Source organism: Mixophyes fleayi, chromosome 3 (genome assembly GCF_038048845.1).
Source record: "Mixophyes fleayi isolate aMixFle1 chromosome 3, aMixFle1.hap1, whole genome shotgun sequence".
Lineage (NCBI taxonomy): Eukaryota > Metazoa > Chordata > Amphibia > Anura > Limnodynastidae > Mixophyes > Mixophyes fleayi.
Window position 1 is genome coordinate 319,706,950 of NC_134404.1, and position 19,475 is coordinate 319,726,424.

At 40.4% G+C, this 19,475-nt stretch overlaps 1 protein-coding gene across 1 annotated transcript in view; it reads right to left on the reverse strand.

The window, feature by feature from the left end:
* Positions 1 to 19,475, reverse strand: part of TTC7A (tetratricopeptide repeat domain 7A) — a 263,029-nt gene that overhangs the window by 70,192 nt on the left and 173,362 nt on the right. The window contains exon 17 of the mRNA XM_075204114.1: positions 1,615 to 1,731. Within this exon, the coding sequence (XP_075060215.1) occupies positions 1,615 to 1,731 (117 nt within the window). The remainder of the gene's footprint in view (positions 1 to 1,614; positions 1,732 to 19,475) is intronic.

Sequence of the window (19,475 nt, forward strand, 5' to 3'; positions counted from 1 at the left end):
AGAAGCCCACCACAGGCAGGTTATGGAAGGAAGGGAACGAGAGGGAGGTGAGCAGATTCACATCCAGGGTCATAGACCCCACCACAGGCAGGTTATGGAAGGAAGGGAACGAGAGGGATGTGAGCAGATTCACATCCAGGGTCATAGAAGCCCACCACAGGCAGGTTATGGAAGGAAGGGAACGAGAGGGAGGTGAGCAGATTCACATCCAGGGTCATAGAAGCCCACCACAGGCAGGTTATGGAAGGAAGGAAACGAGAGGGAGGTGAGCAGATTCACATCCAGGGTCATAGCGTGTGTAAAGCTGAAGGATGTTCTCACTTCCCCCTCTTTACAGTAGAAGACGCAGCGGTATCTTCAGCTGGCCCATCAAGCTGGAGATGGGGGTTGGGGTATGAGTTTGAGCTATGTTTTGTTATATTTGAACCATGTTTTGTGTTAAATTTTCTATTATTAAATAAAAGGAGGATAAAAAAAAAAGAGATAGAAAACAATGAGACAAGCATGTCTATGAATGAGAACGGTGGTAGTCATTTACACGACTATCTAAATACCAACATACTTTTCAACGACTGGACAATAACGATGGCTATAAGCCCTACAATCATAAAATGCCGTTTTTAAAGCGGCAATACTCGGACCCCACGCCTCTATTCCATTATACATGGCGTGGGGTCCGGGTATTGCCGCTTTAAAAGCGTCATTTTCACTATGTCCATAGTAAATGACGTCAATTTGCAGTGTAGGTGTTCACCTAATTCAGATTTTACAGTACACGGTCATTTCAAGCTTCGGAAAATTGTCATGTGTGTTATATGGTAAGTAGTTATTATATTATTGTAGGGCTTATAGCCATCGTTATTGTCCAGTCATTGAAAAGTATGATGGCTTTATCGTCTCCGTTCTCCCGTACCCCACGCAATGATAATGAGTGAAATATTAAAGAGAATGAAGATGTTATTATTAATGTTATTTAATCTGTCTTGCCACACCTGTGTGTGGTTATGAGGAGGGGGCTTATTGGTTGTCCCTTTAAAAAGGTAGCACTGTCTTGTTATTTTGGTGAGAAACACATGGACTTGGCTGGGCCATGGTCCAAAAGGGAGTTCTTGTCCTGTGATATTGAGGTAATACACCCCGTTTTTGTCACCAGGAATGAAGGTCAGGTGGCCGGTTTGGTTGGGCGCGGCACACATGACCCTTAGTTTTATTAGTGGCACAGTTGCCTGGTGCACCCCTCCACCTAAAGGGCGTGGTCATATTCTCTCCACTGCTTGATGCGGTGTCAATTAGTGAGTGTATCATTTAATGTATATGGGACAAAGGGACAGATAGCTTCCCTTTCTATGGTCATGTACATTCTGGAGGACAAATGGTGATTCATGGTAAAGAGATACAAACCACTAGTACATGTATGTTACGTGTAAATGGTGTCAGTAAAGGTCATATACATAGATTTATATTACTTTATACAAATTTTACAGCTGCCAATCATGTTACACTCAGAATTGAGGACTATATAACAGAACTGAAACCCTAAGGTCATATACAGTGCATGCATTTTATTACTTTAAGTGTTTCAATTGGAAACGATCAATAACACATGAAACTTACCTCAGCTGTGAATAGTTAAACAGTTTCTGCCACAGGTATAACATATGGCGACATGTTATCAAAGCCTCCTCGGGTCCTTTGTGCAGCCACTCCAGTTTTGTTTTGGTGAACAATATGCTAGAGGGAGAAAATAGAAGAGTGTTGAAAAACAATAAGGGTCATTTACATTGTGTGGTAACAAGTGCAGCGTGAGACTGACAATTGCCTCTCTCTATGTATCTGTACCTATATTTGTGTGTCCGTGTCTGGTCATGTGATCAAACACTGGGTAGGTCCAGACAGACAATGTTTTTCAGCCATGGCTAGTGAAGAGATGTCAGTGACCAAAATTGGGCAACTGGCTGATGTTTCATGAGGTACAGTGACTAAGGCGATGGAAGAGAGACAGACAGGCAATGCTTAGATAACACTTTACGGAGAAAATTATTTCGGGTGACTTAGAGCCAGGTAAGCAATGTAACAAATCAATGAGAAAGGCACGTCAGATGCTTGGTTGCATAGGGAGAGGAATCAATAGCAGAAAGAAGTAATAATACCACTGTATAGGTCATTGGTACGGCCTCATCGAGAATACTGTGTCCACTTCTGGAGGCCATATCTCCAGAAGGATATAAATACATTAGAGACTGCACAAAGAAGGGCAATTAAAATGCTGCATGGCCTATAGAACAAAACTTACCCGGAAAGACTAAAAGATCTTAATATGTATAGTTTGGAGCAAAGAAGGGAAAGAAAGAAACTTTTAAATACATCAAGGAGTTGAACAAGGTACATGAGGGAAACATTCTTCAGAGGAAGAGAAGTATCAGAACACGAGGACATGTACTGACACTGGAGGGAGGTAGGTTCAGGGGAAGTTTGAGGAAAAACTACTTCACAGAAAGGGTAGTGGATAAGTGGAATAGCCTCCATCAGAGGTGGTAGAGGCTAATACAACAGAGCAATTTAAAAATGCTTGGGATAGCCATAAGGATATCCTTACAAAGCATTAAGGATCAAATAGGATTTGAGGTTACCATAGGTTAAAAATTGGGCAGACTAGATAGGCCAAGTGGTTCTTATCTGCCGTCACATTCAATGTTTTTGTAATGCAGGAAAATGGCCTACTGTTTGAGATTCGGGAGTCTCCTGGACATTCTGTGAGAGTAGAGAAGCATGCTCAAGCAGAGCATCGTTACCACCAATATACTCTGTGCACAAAGCTGTGTTACTGTGTACTGATTCCATTGCAGGTCACTACCCAGATCTTCAGCTTTAGACACATTTCTTAAAGCCCCCTTAATCCACACATTATATATTAAAAAACAATATATTTATAATGACTAATGTTATACAGAGGAAGCACTGTGTATGTTTCATTCGAGAATCTTATAAATGACTATATATTTTTACACTTATATGATACATCATGCACTATGTAGATACATATTTACTCAGAAATGACAGTTCCTCTTTACGTATGTCAGGGTCAGCTTGTATAGTAATGTCCCAGGTAATTATTTATCAATACACAAATGCTGGGGTGTCATGAAGCTGCCTACTTCTAAATACATGCACACATCCCTGGGACACCATATTTTTACACCGTTCATTTCAGGCAAAATAAACTCTAGGTTATATCATCCTTTTAATGTTCCAGATCTGTTTGGAATCCTCTATTGAATCCGGCAGACAACCTTCTGTCAGGTTATTTAATAAATGAGCCAGGGCCGGGGAGAATGAAACATGACATTAATTCCCTGCGTGTGCATTATCCAGATTTTGTCCAGCCATACAAATCAATAGTAATTCAGTTCAGATACCCATGCAGCTTGGTACATCATTTAGAAGAGGAAGCATCACTGTGGTGCACTCCTGATAAAATCAGTAATGGAGAAATGAAAAGCAGGCTTATTTGGGATTTGTTTATGCTGTACTTGTTTATTTTCTCAGAAGAGGCAATCCCCTAATCCCTCCACACAACTAGGTTTCATGATCAGGGACTGAAGCGTTTACACAATGCTGCAGAATATGTTACCTGCCCATGCATATGTACTGAGAATCAATGGGAAAGAAATATTATCCTATCCTTTATTAATATTATGTACAGATAAGTATAACTTGAACACTGCTATTCATTTCATTAGGAAATGTTATATATCTTGTAAAGTTATTTCAAGGATTTACAACGGATACAAGCTTTGATTTAGCATTTGCTCAGCAAAGAAAAATGAACCGAGGATTTTCGAAAAACCAATTGATGTGGATTTAACTGAAGTTAAGAAATGTTAAATTAACCTTGTATTGGGCTGTTTGCCTGGGGAATATTATTTAGCTGAGGAAGGCATGAGTTTTGCAAGATACTATTAGCATTCCTTTGGGTAATGGATGGCAAAGGGATGGGATGTGCTATGTAAACAAGGATTTGGTAGAGGATGGAGTGGAGACTAAAGCGACAAAGGTTGTATGTTCATGGGCTCCATCAATGCCTGAATGATAAGACATCAAAATATACAAATATTAACTCATAGTTGCCTCTAGGTCTCCCCTTAATTCGGGATAGAAAACTGAATTAAGAGGAGACCTCACTACCTCCGAAGAGAGGAGTCAATTCTCCCAGAGCCTCAGGATATGCACAGACATGACGCCAATCCCACCACTAAGCCCCACCCACCACAGCAGGCTGCAAGTGGCAGAGGTGAGATCACGCAATTATGTCATCATGACACTGCCACTGTTTTACTGAGGTAGGCGTGGCTTCCATCCACCTATCCACTTCCTCTTTTCCTACCTCATCAGGGGCGCACACAGGGAGGGTTTCCTAGTCCCCAGAAACCCCTCTCCTACCTGGGGGGTCCTATGCTTACAGTGGTTGGCCCCTCTCCCGGGACCAGCCACTACTGCTTGTAGCTTGGGATTGTCTCCCAGTCAGTCCCCTGCTGTGTGAGCACAGCTCTCTGCCGGCAGATTGGCCCCGCCCCTTCCTCCCACACGGCCAGCATGGGTGTTATGCAGGAGGCAGCAGCAGAAGAAGGTAAGAATGTGTCTGTGTGTGTCAGTGTATATGTCAGCTTACATATCTGTGTGTTTATGTATGTATGTATGTGTATGTGACAGCTTACATATCTGTGTGTTTATGTATGTATGTGTATGTGACAGCTTACATATCTGTGTGTTTATGTATGTATGTGTATGTGACAGCTTACATATCTGTGTGTTTATGTATGTATGTGTATGTGACAGCTTACATATCTGTGTGTTTGTGTATGTGACAGCTTACATATCTGTGTGTTTATGTATGTGTGTGTTTATGTATGTATGTGTGTGTGTGTGTGTGTATGTGACAGCTTACATATCTGTGTGTTTGTGTATGTCACAGCTTACATATCTGTGTGTTTATGTATGTGTGTGTATGTGACAGCTTACATGTTTGTGTGTTTGCTCCTGTGTGTTTGTGTGTGTCTGTGCTTGTCTGTGTATGGGACAGTTTACATATCTGTGTGTTTGACACAGTGTGTGTTTTTAGCCACGCCCCTACACATACGGGACACGACCACTTGTATCGTGGCACAGAAACCCCCCTCCTCGAATCCTGCGTTTGCCCCTGCTCATTTTCCCATCATTCGAAAGCAAGGCAGGAAAAGTAATCAAGTATGCATTAACTATAACAGCACTGACATTGCTGCATGCACACCTAATATAACTGATATACTCCTGGGAAAAAAGGATGTTTAAGGTATGATGACAACTTTCAGTATCTCATTAGCATAAAAACAACTCAGAGAGGAGAGTGGAAGAAAGCTTGCGCACTGCCATGTAAAACTGTATGCAACTGCATACTCTATGAGGCAGATTCAATTGGCCTCAATGTTCCTCAGAACATCATGCGTGAGTGCGCCGGGCGGCCCGGGCGCATCGATTCGGATGAAGAAGAGGACAACGGGGGCCACTACAAAAAAGCAGCAGGCACCCCTCCGCCGTTGCATTTCTATCCCAAGTTGCTGACTAGATTAGAAATTCTAGTCAGCGGCGCCCTGCAGGTACCGGCGCCTTAGGCAACTGCCTAAGGTTGCCTAATGGAAGCGCCGGGCCTGGGAGCATGTTGAATAAGAAAAGGGCGTATTCTGGAAATGTTTTTAAGGTGGAATCGACAAGACTGGGAGAGAGTCTGGATGTGAGAAACAAAGCAGAGGGCGGAGTCAAGTGTGAAACCAAGGCAGTGGTCTTGGGAGACTGAGGAAATTGTGGTGTTATTAACAGTGAGGGAGATTTGGGTGGTGACTCTGGCAGGAGGAAAGATAATAAGCTCTGTTTTGGATATGTTGAGCTTTAGGTAGCGTTGGGATACCCATGTGGAGATAGCACTGAAGATAGTACAGAAGGAGAGAGGTCAATTGCACACAATACTCAATAGACTCCAACTTTGCCACAAAGATGCAAAATATATAATCATGTTTCGTCACACAGTTATGACTGTGTTAAGGCTGTAGGTGTATTTAAAAAAGTGCAAGATTGTATTGCTACAGAGTAACTGAATGCTGCTGGTGTTTTTGTGCTCCGTGTATCTTGTCATGAGAATGAGAAACTCCTCTTTTATATTTAACTGCATCTAACAACATTTTTACTATTAATATGTATTTATATTTCACTTTCCCTTTAGATACCAGGTGGGTTCTCTTTACAGTGTATTTTAAAGCGTCTTTTCATACATGATACATTAATCAGAAATAGCTGACTAAGTCTCCAGAGGAGGATACAATTAATGTACCATGTATAATGATAATATTGTAATTGTAAGGAAGCTTTTATCATCTATACATAATGCATAAAGGTCAGTATCATGAAATGATCAATGCCTCCCACAATAAATGTAACAGGAACATGCCATCCACATGAGGTTTCTGCACACACGGCTTAATTCAACACAGACTTGCAGGTGATGAACCTATTCTGCTGATGTATTATGCTTGCTTACTGTTTAATCATTAAATGGTAGTTAAAGCTACACTACCTTCTACGTGTTACATTTTACAAATCTGCTCCTTTTCCCTATCCATGAGCTCCTTAGTTTTTCTCACAGACTAAATATTGGGGGCTCCAAAACCAAATACTTTTAAAACAATAGGTTGATCAATCTGTATTAAACACTTACAAAATCAGTATTATTATACTTTTAGTAATATATGCCAACAATGACTGAGCACTGCACAGCCAAAGAACTTTATAAGGCACATTGTGGTAGAGCTGTGGTGGAATTTGGGGGTGGATGAGTGATGAGTCCTGCCATAACATGCTCGGGTTATCTTTTCATTTTTGAAATTAATGGTAATATACAGCCCTTTTAAAGGTTGTCTATCAATGTGGTAGAGGATTTGGGAGTATATTTATTAAACTGCGGGTTTGAAAAAGTGGAGATGTTGCCTATAGCAACCAATCAGATTCTAGCTATCATTTTGTAGAATGTACTAAATAAATGATAACTAGAATCTCCTTCTCATCTTCATTATTTCTCTCCTATAACTACACTGTCCCTGATCTAGCTGCCTCTTTTTACAGCACATTCACTTCAACCCTAGATAAAGAAGCTAAAGTCACCACATCAGTTCCATTGATCCAAACCTCGCATCAAACAGACCCGCTATGACTAAAAGATCTTAACATCATTACAGAAAGTCTTACTTCCTTCACTATAAATTCATCTTTTCATCCTACAAGACTACCTTTCCACTTGCTAAACAGTTCTACTTAAATTCTCTAATATCCACTCAATCTTCTAACCCTGACACCTCTTTGCCACGTTCAATTAGCTTCTCTGCCCATCTGCATGACCTCTCCCTTTCTCACTTCAGCCCATGACATTGCCATCTACATGAAAACAAGATAGACTCCATTCGGCGAGATATCTCCTCAGACTCTGCGCTTCCTAATCACCTCCATTCACACATCATTGTAACTGAGAATAAAGTCGCTGAACTTATCTCATTGTCTCAACCCACAACTTTCCCCTCCACCCTACTCCCTCTCCCCCCACTACATGTCTAACCTGTTCACACCATTGGCACATTCCTATCTTCCTTTAAACACACAATCATATTACCAATCCTAACTGTTTGAGAGTCTTATGTACAACCTTCTAACTTCCTTTCCCACCACTCATTCCCTTCTTCATACTTTGCAACTGGCCGTCTGCTCCCAACATTCCACTGAGAGAGCCCTTATAAAACAACATATATAACAGCAAAGTCTAATCATCATTTCTCCAAAATTATTTTCCTGGACATGACTCTTAACACCACTGATCACCCTCTTCTTCTGCACATCTTACACTTCCTTGGCCTTCATAACACAGTTCAATCCTAGTTCACTTTCTACCTCTGGCACATCTTCCTCTCCATTATCTGTTGGGGTCCCACAAGGCTCTGTTCTCCAACATCTGTTTCTTTTCCCTGTACACCACTCCTATTGATGAACTAATTTGCTCATTTGGTCTCCAGTACCACCTCTACGGCAGTGGCACCCAACTGTACATGCCCTCTCCCGTTCTCTACTATATTCTGTGACCAAATATCCCCTATTTCCATGTGTATTTCCCAATGCTACCTAAAGTTCAACATGACCAAAACAAAGCTTATAACCTTCTCTCTTTCCAGAGTGTCTTTTATCACTAAAAATCATCATCAACACATTTACTGAGCTGTGACGCACAGGCGGAGAGTTGTTACAATAGTGCAGTGCCTTGAAATTCACTGGAGCATATGCACTAGTATTAGAGCATGTATATACATCGGCTAAGAAGACAGCAGAGCTTGGAGTTGTAGGTCGATGTCACAGGACGCAAGAACAATCCGATCGATTACTAATTCAAATAAATTCAAACTCCAAGTAGTAAAATATTGCAATGTAATCATAGGCAATCACAGTGGAGGGAGGAATACATGTGTCCATGACATAATAGTGTCACACAAGCCAGCAGACAGAACAAAAAGAAAGGACACTATGAATTTGTCGATACAAAAATAGGCCACAAATAAAATCAATGAGAACCAAGGACTCCATCAACTAAATTTCTCTTATAGTGATTCACCCGAGCGGACAGCCACGTAAGAACCAATCCTGAACCTAGGCTGGTCCTTTCTTAATTTCACTACTGCGGACAAAATTAAATGTATTGCTCTGAATAAATGAATATAACTTTTGTTACTTGTATTTGTTTAGATTCATTTAATCATTATTATGCTAATTTTCCAGCCATATATTTCTTCCATTGAGCTCACACGGCAAATTATTGAGCCCAATAAAAAAATATCTTTGTTATTCCCTGTTAATTCCCTGGATGATCTGCTATCTATCAATTCTCTCTGTAAAACTCCTCCTGTCATTTCTCCTCATCTTCTTACTTGGAATAAGTCCAGAGATTCTTTACACATTCAATTATATCCTACATGTACAATGTATACTGATAATGTCATAATGCTCTCTGAAATATTTATACAGGAATTTAATTTATTTGGCTAGAGATGAAAGGATGAAGGATGCAGCCTGAGCATGGTAAACACGGCGTTCATACACAGACGTCCGCAGACGTAAGTGCTCCTGTGCAAAAGAGTAAAATGGATTTATGTTATTATCATATTATTCATTGAGATAAAACCTCCAGCACAGACACAATGGGCCTAATCCATCTTTGAAAGCAATGTGAATGCAACTTGTATTTAAAAACATCGGACCTAACTTGCACGCACGTATGCCCATATACAAGTATAAGCGGATCTCAGGTCATGTTTTCCCGCTGGCTATACATTACTCCCTGTCTGCAGACAGTACACACTGCAGGTAACGTACACACATGTGCAATATAAAGTCCCATTAGAACGCATGCAAAAAAAATTCCTACAAATAACTTACAATAACTATAAACATTATTAAAAATACCTGTAAAAATAATAAAACAAATTTTTTTTATTACATTTATTTTACATGAAAAATATATATCAGGATGTTCTTAATCCCTACTGTACATAAAATGCATTTTTAAAGTTTCTCTTATTTGCAAACACATGTTCTAGCATGCACACATGTTCTAGCATGCACACGTGCAGTTATCACTATCAGTCAACGCTTACACCTGCCCTGCAGCTGGTGCAAGTGATACAGCTAGAAAACATGAACCAAGAGATGCCCAGAGCTTGTATCTACGATAGTGCATATGCTTGACCTCAGGAAGCCCTTACTGTACACTGCCTATGTCGTCCGTCCTTTGTATTTGGACATGAATTGAATGCAACTGTGTTCACTGGCAGAAGGTCCGTTTCTGAACCTGCGCAGAGTAATTTCACACAAGATGAATCAAGCATAATGTGACTGTAATCGCAATGAGCCTATTTATCAATCTGCCATGATTAGGCTGACTTTCATAGAAGAATCCCTTATTGTCACAATTTATCAATAAAATATTGCTGAGACAGCTAAACAATGATCCCACCCAAGAGCAGTAAGGCTTATCTTGTTTTGCCGTTCTTGGTGGATATGCACAAAATAAAAATATGAAAAAATGAATATGTTAAAGCTATTGACAATTAGAAATAAATAAATGCTTTATTGAAATAATAAGGCAAGTTTCATTATTTTCTTCATTTCAGGGTTGCGATAACAGAACAAGGATTGGGCTGTTACCCTTACCTCCTTGTGAACTGGTAATGCCAGGTAACGCATGCACAGAGGCACCCTGGACTGACTGGTGAAGTGGTAAGAGTCCTTTTACCGATGGCAGCCAGTGTTGCCGGGAAGCTGAGTGTCTCTCATCTACCCCAGCATTATTTTTCTTGGCAAATAGCGGCAAAAAGATGTTCTATCCCAGCGATCAATAGCTATGAGTTAGTTTCTAACAAAGCAGAAGACAGGACAAAGTCGCTGCTCTGTGCTGTCAGAAACGCTCAATTATTACCCGTAAAGGAGCAAAACGCAGCACAAATGATTCAGTCCGTCTGTCCAGAGTGCCAAAGACAGGGGGTGAGACTCAATCCAAAATACTGATGTTAAAGATGCAGTAGTCAAAAGATCGCCCCCGAGAAGAAGATTCCTATGGATTTGTGGGATATAGATGACCATGGATGTAGCGGAGCAAAAGTTTGCACAGTCCAATTAGAGGAGATCATTGTATCAGGGGTGTTCCTTGCTGAGATTATTTTAATGAGATTATGGGGTGGAGACGTGAGAGACTTCAAGCAATGTAGCAAAACAATTAAAAATATAAAAGCAACAAATGTAAAGAAGATAGTTCCAAAGTCCCCTTGCTCTCATAATTCATTTATGACATAAGTGAGGCAAAACATTTTAGATGTAAAACAGAAAAATAGGTTGACTTTTTTCAGGTTAATCCACAAACAAGCAATGCTGCGGTAGTTAAAGATTGATTTTACAGGGGTGTTTCCAAAGACCCTAAGTTGGGCATGCACCTACAGTCATTGCCAAAAGTTTTGAGAATGACACAAATATTATTTTTCACAAAGTCTGCTGCCTCAGTTTTTATGATGGCAATTTGCATATAATCCAGAATGTCATGAAGAGTGATCAGATGAATGCAATTAATTACAAAATCCCTCTTTGCCATGACAATGAACTTTATCCCAAAAACAACCTTTCCACTGCATTTCAGCCCTGCCACAAAAGGACCAGCTGACATCCGGTCTGTGATTCTCTTGTTAACACAGGTGAGAGTGTTGACGAGGACAAGGCTGATTGAGTTAGAATAACAGACTAGAAGCTTTAAAAGGATATTGCTGCTATTAAGATTGCACCTAAATCAACCAATTATCGGATCATCAAGAACCTCAAGGAGAAAGGATCAATAGTTGTGAAGAAGGCTTCAGGGCGCCCAAGAATGTCCAGCAAGCGCCAGAACCATCTCCTAAAGTTGATTCAGCTGCAGTATCGGGACACCACCAGTGCAGAGCTTGCTCAGGAATGGCAGCAGGCAGGTGTGAGTGCATCTGCACGCACAGTGAGGCGAAGACTTTTGGAGGAGAATTCCCAGGAAAAACATCAGTGATCACTGATATTCTGCAAAAGGTACAGGAATTGGACTGCTGAGGACTGGGGTAAAGTCATTTTCTCTGATAAATCCCCTCAGATTGTTTGGGGCATCTGGAAAAACGCTTGTCCAGAGAAGGAAAGGTGGTCCTGTGTCATGCCAACAGTAAAGCATCCGGAGACCATTCATGTGTGGAGTTGCTTCTCAGCCAAGGGAGTGGGCTCACTCACAATTTTGCCTCACAACACAGCCATGAATAAAGAATGGTACCAAAACATCCTCCAAGAGCAACTTCTCCCAACCATCCAAGAACAGTTGATGACGAACAATGCCTTTTCCAGCATGATGGAGCACCTTGAAATAAGCCAAAATTGATAACAAAGTGGCTCAGGGATTAAAGCATCAAAATTTCGGGTCCATGGCCAGGAAACTCCCCAGACCTTAATCCCATTGAGAACTTGTGGTCAATCCTAAAGAGGCGGGTGGACAAACAAAAACCCACAAATTCTGACAAACTCCAAGCATTGATTAGGCAAGAATGGGCGGCCATCAGTCAGTATGTGGCCCAGAAGTTGATTGACAGCATGCCAGGGCGAATTGCAGAGGTCTTCAAAAAGAAGGGTCAATGCTGCAAATATTGACTCTTTGCATAAACTCAATGTATTTGTCAATAAAAACCTTTGACACTGATGAAATGCTTGTAATTTTACTTCAGTAAACCATAGCAACATTTGACAAAAAGGTCTAAAAACACTGAATTAGCAAACTTTGTGAAAACCAATACTTGTGTCATTCTCAAAACTTTTGACCATGACTGTACATATGCGCATAGCAGGCAAGTAAGCGCAGTTGCGACCAGGTTGATGCCCCCCCAATGTTTTAGAAAAAAATGCTGCAACTAGAAGTAGTATTAATCTAATATTAATCACACAATGATAATAAAAAAAAAACACTTTGCTATCATCTTCCAGGTAATACAGTTTAATGACCTCACTTTAATATTTATACTGCTTTTATAACATCGGCCGTGGTGCTCACTTACAGGCCAAGCTCTTCAGTAGACCCAAAGCAATCATTAAATGCTTTGCTGGATATGCCAGTCCTGCCGTAAGTAAGACATCTGCTATTACAGATATCAACATCTCTTCCCTAAAGGAAGCCTTCTTTATTATCAGAAGTTCCTAATGCACACTGATGCTTTGTACGTGGAATACAAACAACTGTGAAGTCATCTGAGGATAAATCCCAGCTATCTGCTATATTAAATGCTTCCCATCTAATTGTAATTTATTTAAATCCATATTAAATTCCTAACCACGTCTGCCAATGTGACAGTTCGGAGAATGGGGAGGTAGATTGACACAATTGATGCTCTGCTTTTTAATCTACTGTGTATCTGTTTACACAGCCTTATGAAAATTCCTGTCAGCAGAAGAGATTCTGCGTTACCTCTGGAGACTTCCACCCTTCAGCCCTGTGCTTGAAATGCGTCTCAAGACACCGCTAGCAGCAATGACTTCTGCCTGGCTGGAGACGCTGCACCCAGCGAGAGACTCTGCTTCATTATCATGCTAAAGATCTAGCGCTCCAATCTGAGCTCACCATGCCCTCTGACAAAAAAAGAGAAGGTTGCAGAATGAAGTTTTAAGCACAAGCACTTTCTTGGTAAGAATGACCTTCCCGCATTCACGCATGATCGAGCCTGATCCCCACTGACCTACTTCCATACTGAAACAGCTATCAATGTCTGTGAGAACCCGGATCTAAAATGAGCATCAGCTATTATAGTTTTATTGCTGCGCGGTTTATATTTTTCATGGGGATCTAAACAGGTATGTTGTAATTACATTCTCCTGGGTTACATTCCACTTAAATAATGATTTAAACAACAATAATTTAATTATATACACGTTTAATGCTATACCCTTATAATGCGGATGTTGAACTATTTCCTGACATTGTTGAAAAAAAAAAAGAAACATACAAACAGTTGAAGAGTTTTAAACACATTCTCAAAGCTAATTAAATAAGCTTTGATGCAGATAGCTAAAAAAAATAAAATCAGTTGTGTTTTTTAACTTTCGTTTTTTTTGCAAGCTCAGGACTTCTGCCTATCAAAGGGTTACCACTGGGTAGACTCAGTCGGGTTAAGGGGCGATAGAAAATCTATGTTATCGCCATACTATAATAAATAGACCTGTAAGTAATACTGAGATTGCAGCCATAACCCCTTCGACGCTCGGTTTTGGATTGGGCATGTTCAACATCAATATCCCACACAAATTACACCTTTTGAATTTGGTTTATTTCTGTTTTTAACCCCCACCAAGGCCTTTATATAAACTAGAGTTATTTTCACTGGGCCTGATTCATTAAGGAGAGCAAAGCATGAAAAAGGAGTAACTTTGCACCTGGGCAAAACCATGTTGCACTGGAGGGGGAGTTAAATTTAAAATGTGATGGCAGATTTATAGTTGGGCTAGGACATGTCCTAGATCAACTTTAAGTTTCAGTGCAAACATAAAGCTATCAATTATTTGTGTGCTAGATGAAAATACAGCCAGTATTTATCTTATATGTAAAATAAAAAACTAATTTGCACCCCTTGCATTGTAACATGGTTTGTCCAGAATAAAACGTACTCATTTTTTTTGCCATACTTTCGTTAACGAATCAGGCCCAATGTCTTTGGAATATCCTTGAGCTAGACTGTGCTGTATTCTATTGTTGCCAAATCTGACTACATCAGTGATGAGCAACAAGCAGCACTCTAAACCGTCCCCTGCGGCCCCCAGCTTCTTCCTACTTTATTGTCAGATTTGTTTGTTATAGCTGGTAAAGAATGCTGATAGGTTATTACAGATAGGTGTCTCTTTCTTTGTACACATATGGGTAAGAAAAATGAATTTAATATGAAATGTAGAAAGACAGAAAACAGATGGACAGAATAAGCTGATACTGACATGTAAATACAAGTGTGTTGTTCTTGCTCTAGTCCACGCAGAGCTTGTGACTTCAACTATCCTCATGTAACATATACAAATAGTGTTGTTCAAGCCACCTAATGTGATACCATAAGGATGGGTGCGGATCAGACTGTGTATTCATACAGAGAGATCAAATGTGAGAGAATAGAATGAATAGAATGTGGGTGTGATACATATGTTCGACAGATACAAGTTCGATATTTATATAGTCCACACCATAATATAAACAGGGTTGGAAAGTTGACGATAATAACATCAACGTATTATTAGGTCAACAATGCCAATGTAGACAGAATTATTAGGTCAAAAATTGAAATGTAGACAGTGTTATTAGGTCGACAATTCAAATCTAGACGGTATTATATAGGTTGACTATGCGAATGTCGACAGTGTTATTAGGTCGACAATAATACAGTCATGGGCAAAACTTTTGAGAATGACACAAATATTATTTTTCACAAAGTCTGCTGCATCAGTTTTTATGATGGCAATTTTGCATTTCAGCCCTGCCACAAAATGACCAGCTGACATCAGGTCAGTGATTCTCTCGTTAACACAGGTGAGAAGACAAGGCTGGAGATCACTCCTGTCATGCTGACAATTAGAATAACAGACTGGAAGCTTTAAAAGGAGGGTGGTGCTTGAAATCATTGTTCTTCCTCTGTTAATCATTGCTTTGCACAAAAAGGGCTTCACAGACCAGGATATTGCTGCTAGTAAGATTGCACATAAATCAACCATTTATCGGATCATCAAGAACTTCAAGGTGAGAGGTTCAATAGTTGTGAAGAAGGCTTCAGGGCACCCAAGAATGTCCAGCAAGAACCAGATGATTCAGCTGCAGGATCCGGGCACCACCAGTGCAGAGCTTGCTCAAAAATGGCAGCAAGCAGGTGTGAGTGCATCTGCAGGCACAGTGAGGCTAAGACTTTTGGATGATGGCCTGGTGTCAAGAAGGCCAGCAAAGAAGCCACTTCTCTCCAGCAAAAACATCAGGGACATACTGATATTCTGCAAAAGGTACAGGGTTTGGACTGCTTAGGACTGGAGTAAAGTGAGCGCTACCATCAGCCCTGTGTCATGCCAACAGTAAAGCATCCTGAGACCATTCATGTGTGGGGTTGCTTCTCAGTCAAGGGACTGGGCTCACTCCCAATTTTGCCTACGAACACAGCCATGAATAAAGAATGGTACCAAAACATCCTGCAAGAGCAACTTCTCCCAACCATCCAAGAACAGTTTGATGACAGACAATGCCTTTTCCAGCATGATGGAGCACCTCACCATAAGGAAAAAGTGATAATTAAGTGGCTCGAGGATCAAAACATCGAAATTTTGGGTCCATGGCCAGGAAACTCCCCAGACCTTAATCCCATTGAGAACTTGTGATCAATCCTCAAGAGATGGGTGGACAAACAAAAATCCACAAATTCTGATAAACTCCAAGCATTGATTAGGCAAGAATGGGCGGCCATCAGTCAGTATGTGGCCCTGAAGTTGATTGACAGCATGCCAGGGTGAATTGCAGAGGTCTTCAAAAAGAAGGATCAACGCTGCAAATATTCATTCTTTGCATAAACTTAATGTAAATATCAATAAAAGGCCTTTGCCACTTATGAAATGTTTGCAATTTTACTTCAGTATACCATAGCATCATCCGACACAAAGGTCTAAAAACATGGAAGCAGCAAACTTTGTGAAAACCAATACCTGTGTCATTCTCAAAACTTTGGGCAATGACTGTATACCTAACCCTAATGAATTGTCAACTCTCAGAATGTCGACCAAACAAAAGTCTAGCTGTCGACTGCTTAACCAGGATGCTGATGACTGAGAAGCAATGAGAGGACCTGGGTACATCAGAGCATTGATTTCTGTCTGTGGGTGAAGCACTGCAATGCACCTTATACTGCCCTTACATGGAACACCAGTGGGTATATTTACTAAACTGCGGGTTTGAAAAAAGTGTAGATGTTGCCAATAGCAACCAATCAGATTCTAGCTGTCATCTTGTAGAATGTACTAAATAAAGGATAACTAGAATCTGATTGGTTGCTATAGGCAACATCTCCTCTTTTTCAAACCCACAGTTTAGTAAATATACACTCAGATGTTGTGATGCAGGACAATAAGTTTAGATGAGCTTCAAGGAATAGATATTATGCCTTAAAGTGCACAGAAAGATTGGCACACTCGCACACAAATTTATGTGTTGCATATTCAGTTTTTTTTTAGCTTAGTGATCCATTAAAGCTCTTCATGCATTCACAGACATATACACTAAACTTCTCTCTAAGCACAAGTTATTGCACTCAACTAAATACTCCACAAAACACAAACACATATCACAAAGTATAGACTAAATGCACATTAAGGAACCAGACTGTGGGGTAGATGCATCAAACATTCTAAAAAGTGCAAAGTGGAGGTTTTGCCCATAGCAACCAATCAGATGCTAGAATTTTCTAGAATGTATTACATAAATGACAGCTACAATCGTATTGGTTGCTATGGGCAACACCTCTACTTTTCCCTTTTTAGACATTTTGATACATCTATCCTCCTGTCTCTTTTGGAGCCGTTGGAAGCATTTATCCATATGGATCCCTGCAATAAAACCATGAGAGGGAAGGATAAAGGGCAGGGAATTTGAGTACAAAAAATTATGCCTCCAAAACATGGGTAGATGAGCGATATAGGGATAACTTACTATTACAATTTATAAAATGTTTGAATGAGCAATACAATCCTTTAATGACGGCTGCAAGCTTCAGAACCGAACATGAATAAAATGCACACAATTATGATCTATAACCTTTTAATAATGCATCTCCCATCAATGAATTTATTCTTATTTTAAAAACACTACATCATAATGATGTAAAACAAAAAAGCTATTGTTACTTTAACGTGACAATACCAAAATGCAAAATTAGATTGCAGAGTGTTGTAGAATCAGCATTTTCGAAAGGACAACCAATAAGTCCTAAAAGCAATACTGTATGCGTCCAACACAATCTATCAATCCTATAGCCCAGACAGAGAGCTGATGTCAGTGGCACCATCAATACTTGGTGAATTATGTTACTCAACAACCAATTACGGTAATTAGATTATATTAGTTAGCTTTAGTTTGCCGAGTCACCATTTATGGCCAGTTAATGTAATGTGTTTAAAGAGCAATACTCACGCAGCCACAAATTTCTGATTTTGACTTCTTTATTGCACATTTTAAAAATCAAAAGGGAACAGGTTATACTAAAACAATCGGTCCACAAGTACTAAAAACAGGCTCATCCCCACTTATGTGATCTACAGATACCTTTGTCTTTTCCTTATTGTATAAAAGTCCATGTAAAGAAACAAATTGACAAAGACTCATGGCCATCATTTTTGTTCAGTATAAGGTGATTGAATCCTTCTGTCCTCCTTTGTCATTTGTTTTATAGGTGAGAGATGGATTTACACATAGATATCATTGTACAGACTGTAGGCGTGTGAGTAGGGCCCTCTTACCTCTCTGTCTGTGTTAAAGACCAGGCTTATTTTAATTATGTATCGTTTCCCACTTGTAAAGTGCTGCAGAGTTTGCTAGTGCTATATAAATGAATGTTAATAAATAATAAAAAAATGAATCCCTGTGGACGTTTCCCCCTGTCCTATCGTCCACGTCTGTAAAGCTTCTGCGAGCCTTGTGCCAGGGTCTCTCATTAACCATCAATAATGTGTATGTGAGAGTATCCATCTGTTCTGTCAAAAAAATTATCAATTTAAAATTGGTGAGAAAATATTGAGATTAGAGCATGTTTACCCATTCTCCTGGAATGTCCAATCGCAGGAGAGAAGGCCTTTCTGCAGGATGGGGTCAACTATGACGAGATTTGCGGTGAATCGGGGCACTTTGGCACCACCAAAATTACTGATTGCTGCACACAGCCCCTTTCGTCCTCAATTTTCACCTCCCTACCGGGATCTCCCAGAGGCAAGGAGTGAAAAGCCAGCAAGTCTGAGTTAGAGGCAAAAGCAGATTATAAAAAATATTTGGCCTCTGAAGTGCTCAGCGAGCAGCCTACTGGGGTGTAATGCCACCGACAGATAGAAAGCTGGCAAGCCACATTTGGTTTCCAGGGTCACACCACCCACCCTGTAGCTGACATATTTATTAACCTACCGAATATGCTGGGTGCTGCAGCCACGGTGCCCTGCAGCCCCAGGAATAACCGCATCACCATGCGTTTACCAGGGCTCAGCCCGGCCCACAGTGCACAGTGCACCGGTTCCCCAGACCAAGTTCTATCCTCCGATAGGTTAATCTGCCCCTAGATGGAGATATACATACTGGTGGGTCACAGCATCATAACATACAATGACCTACAAATGAAAGATCACAAATGCACCAGATAATTTACACAGTCTGAGTACAACATATCACATAATCCCACCATGTGCACAACCTGCCCCACAGATGATCACATCAACCTTAACCCCCAAGAATATTAAATGCCTGCCTCTGCCTCTACAAAACTATTACGTGTCAAGCTGTGCCCCTAGAAACAGCATTACACATTAATCTATGACCCCAAACAAGTCTGTACCCCACAACAAGAACTACAAAAGCCTGTGACCACACCAAATAAGCCCCCACTCCCCATTATTAGACTAGGCTTCCAACATTTGCACTTACAAATATAGGGGCTCAGTTACAGGTGGACACACAGCATGTACGTAGGTAAAAGATATGAATTTACAAGCATATGTTCAGTGGGATACATCTCAAGATGTGTCCAGCTCAAAAACTTTAGCATTCGGGCTTGGCGTATGTCAGACGTAACATGTATGCAAACCTATTCTCCACCATAGCGTAG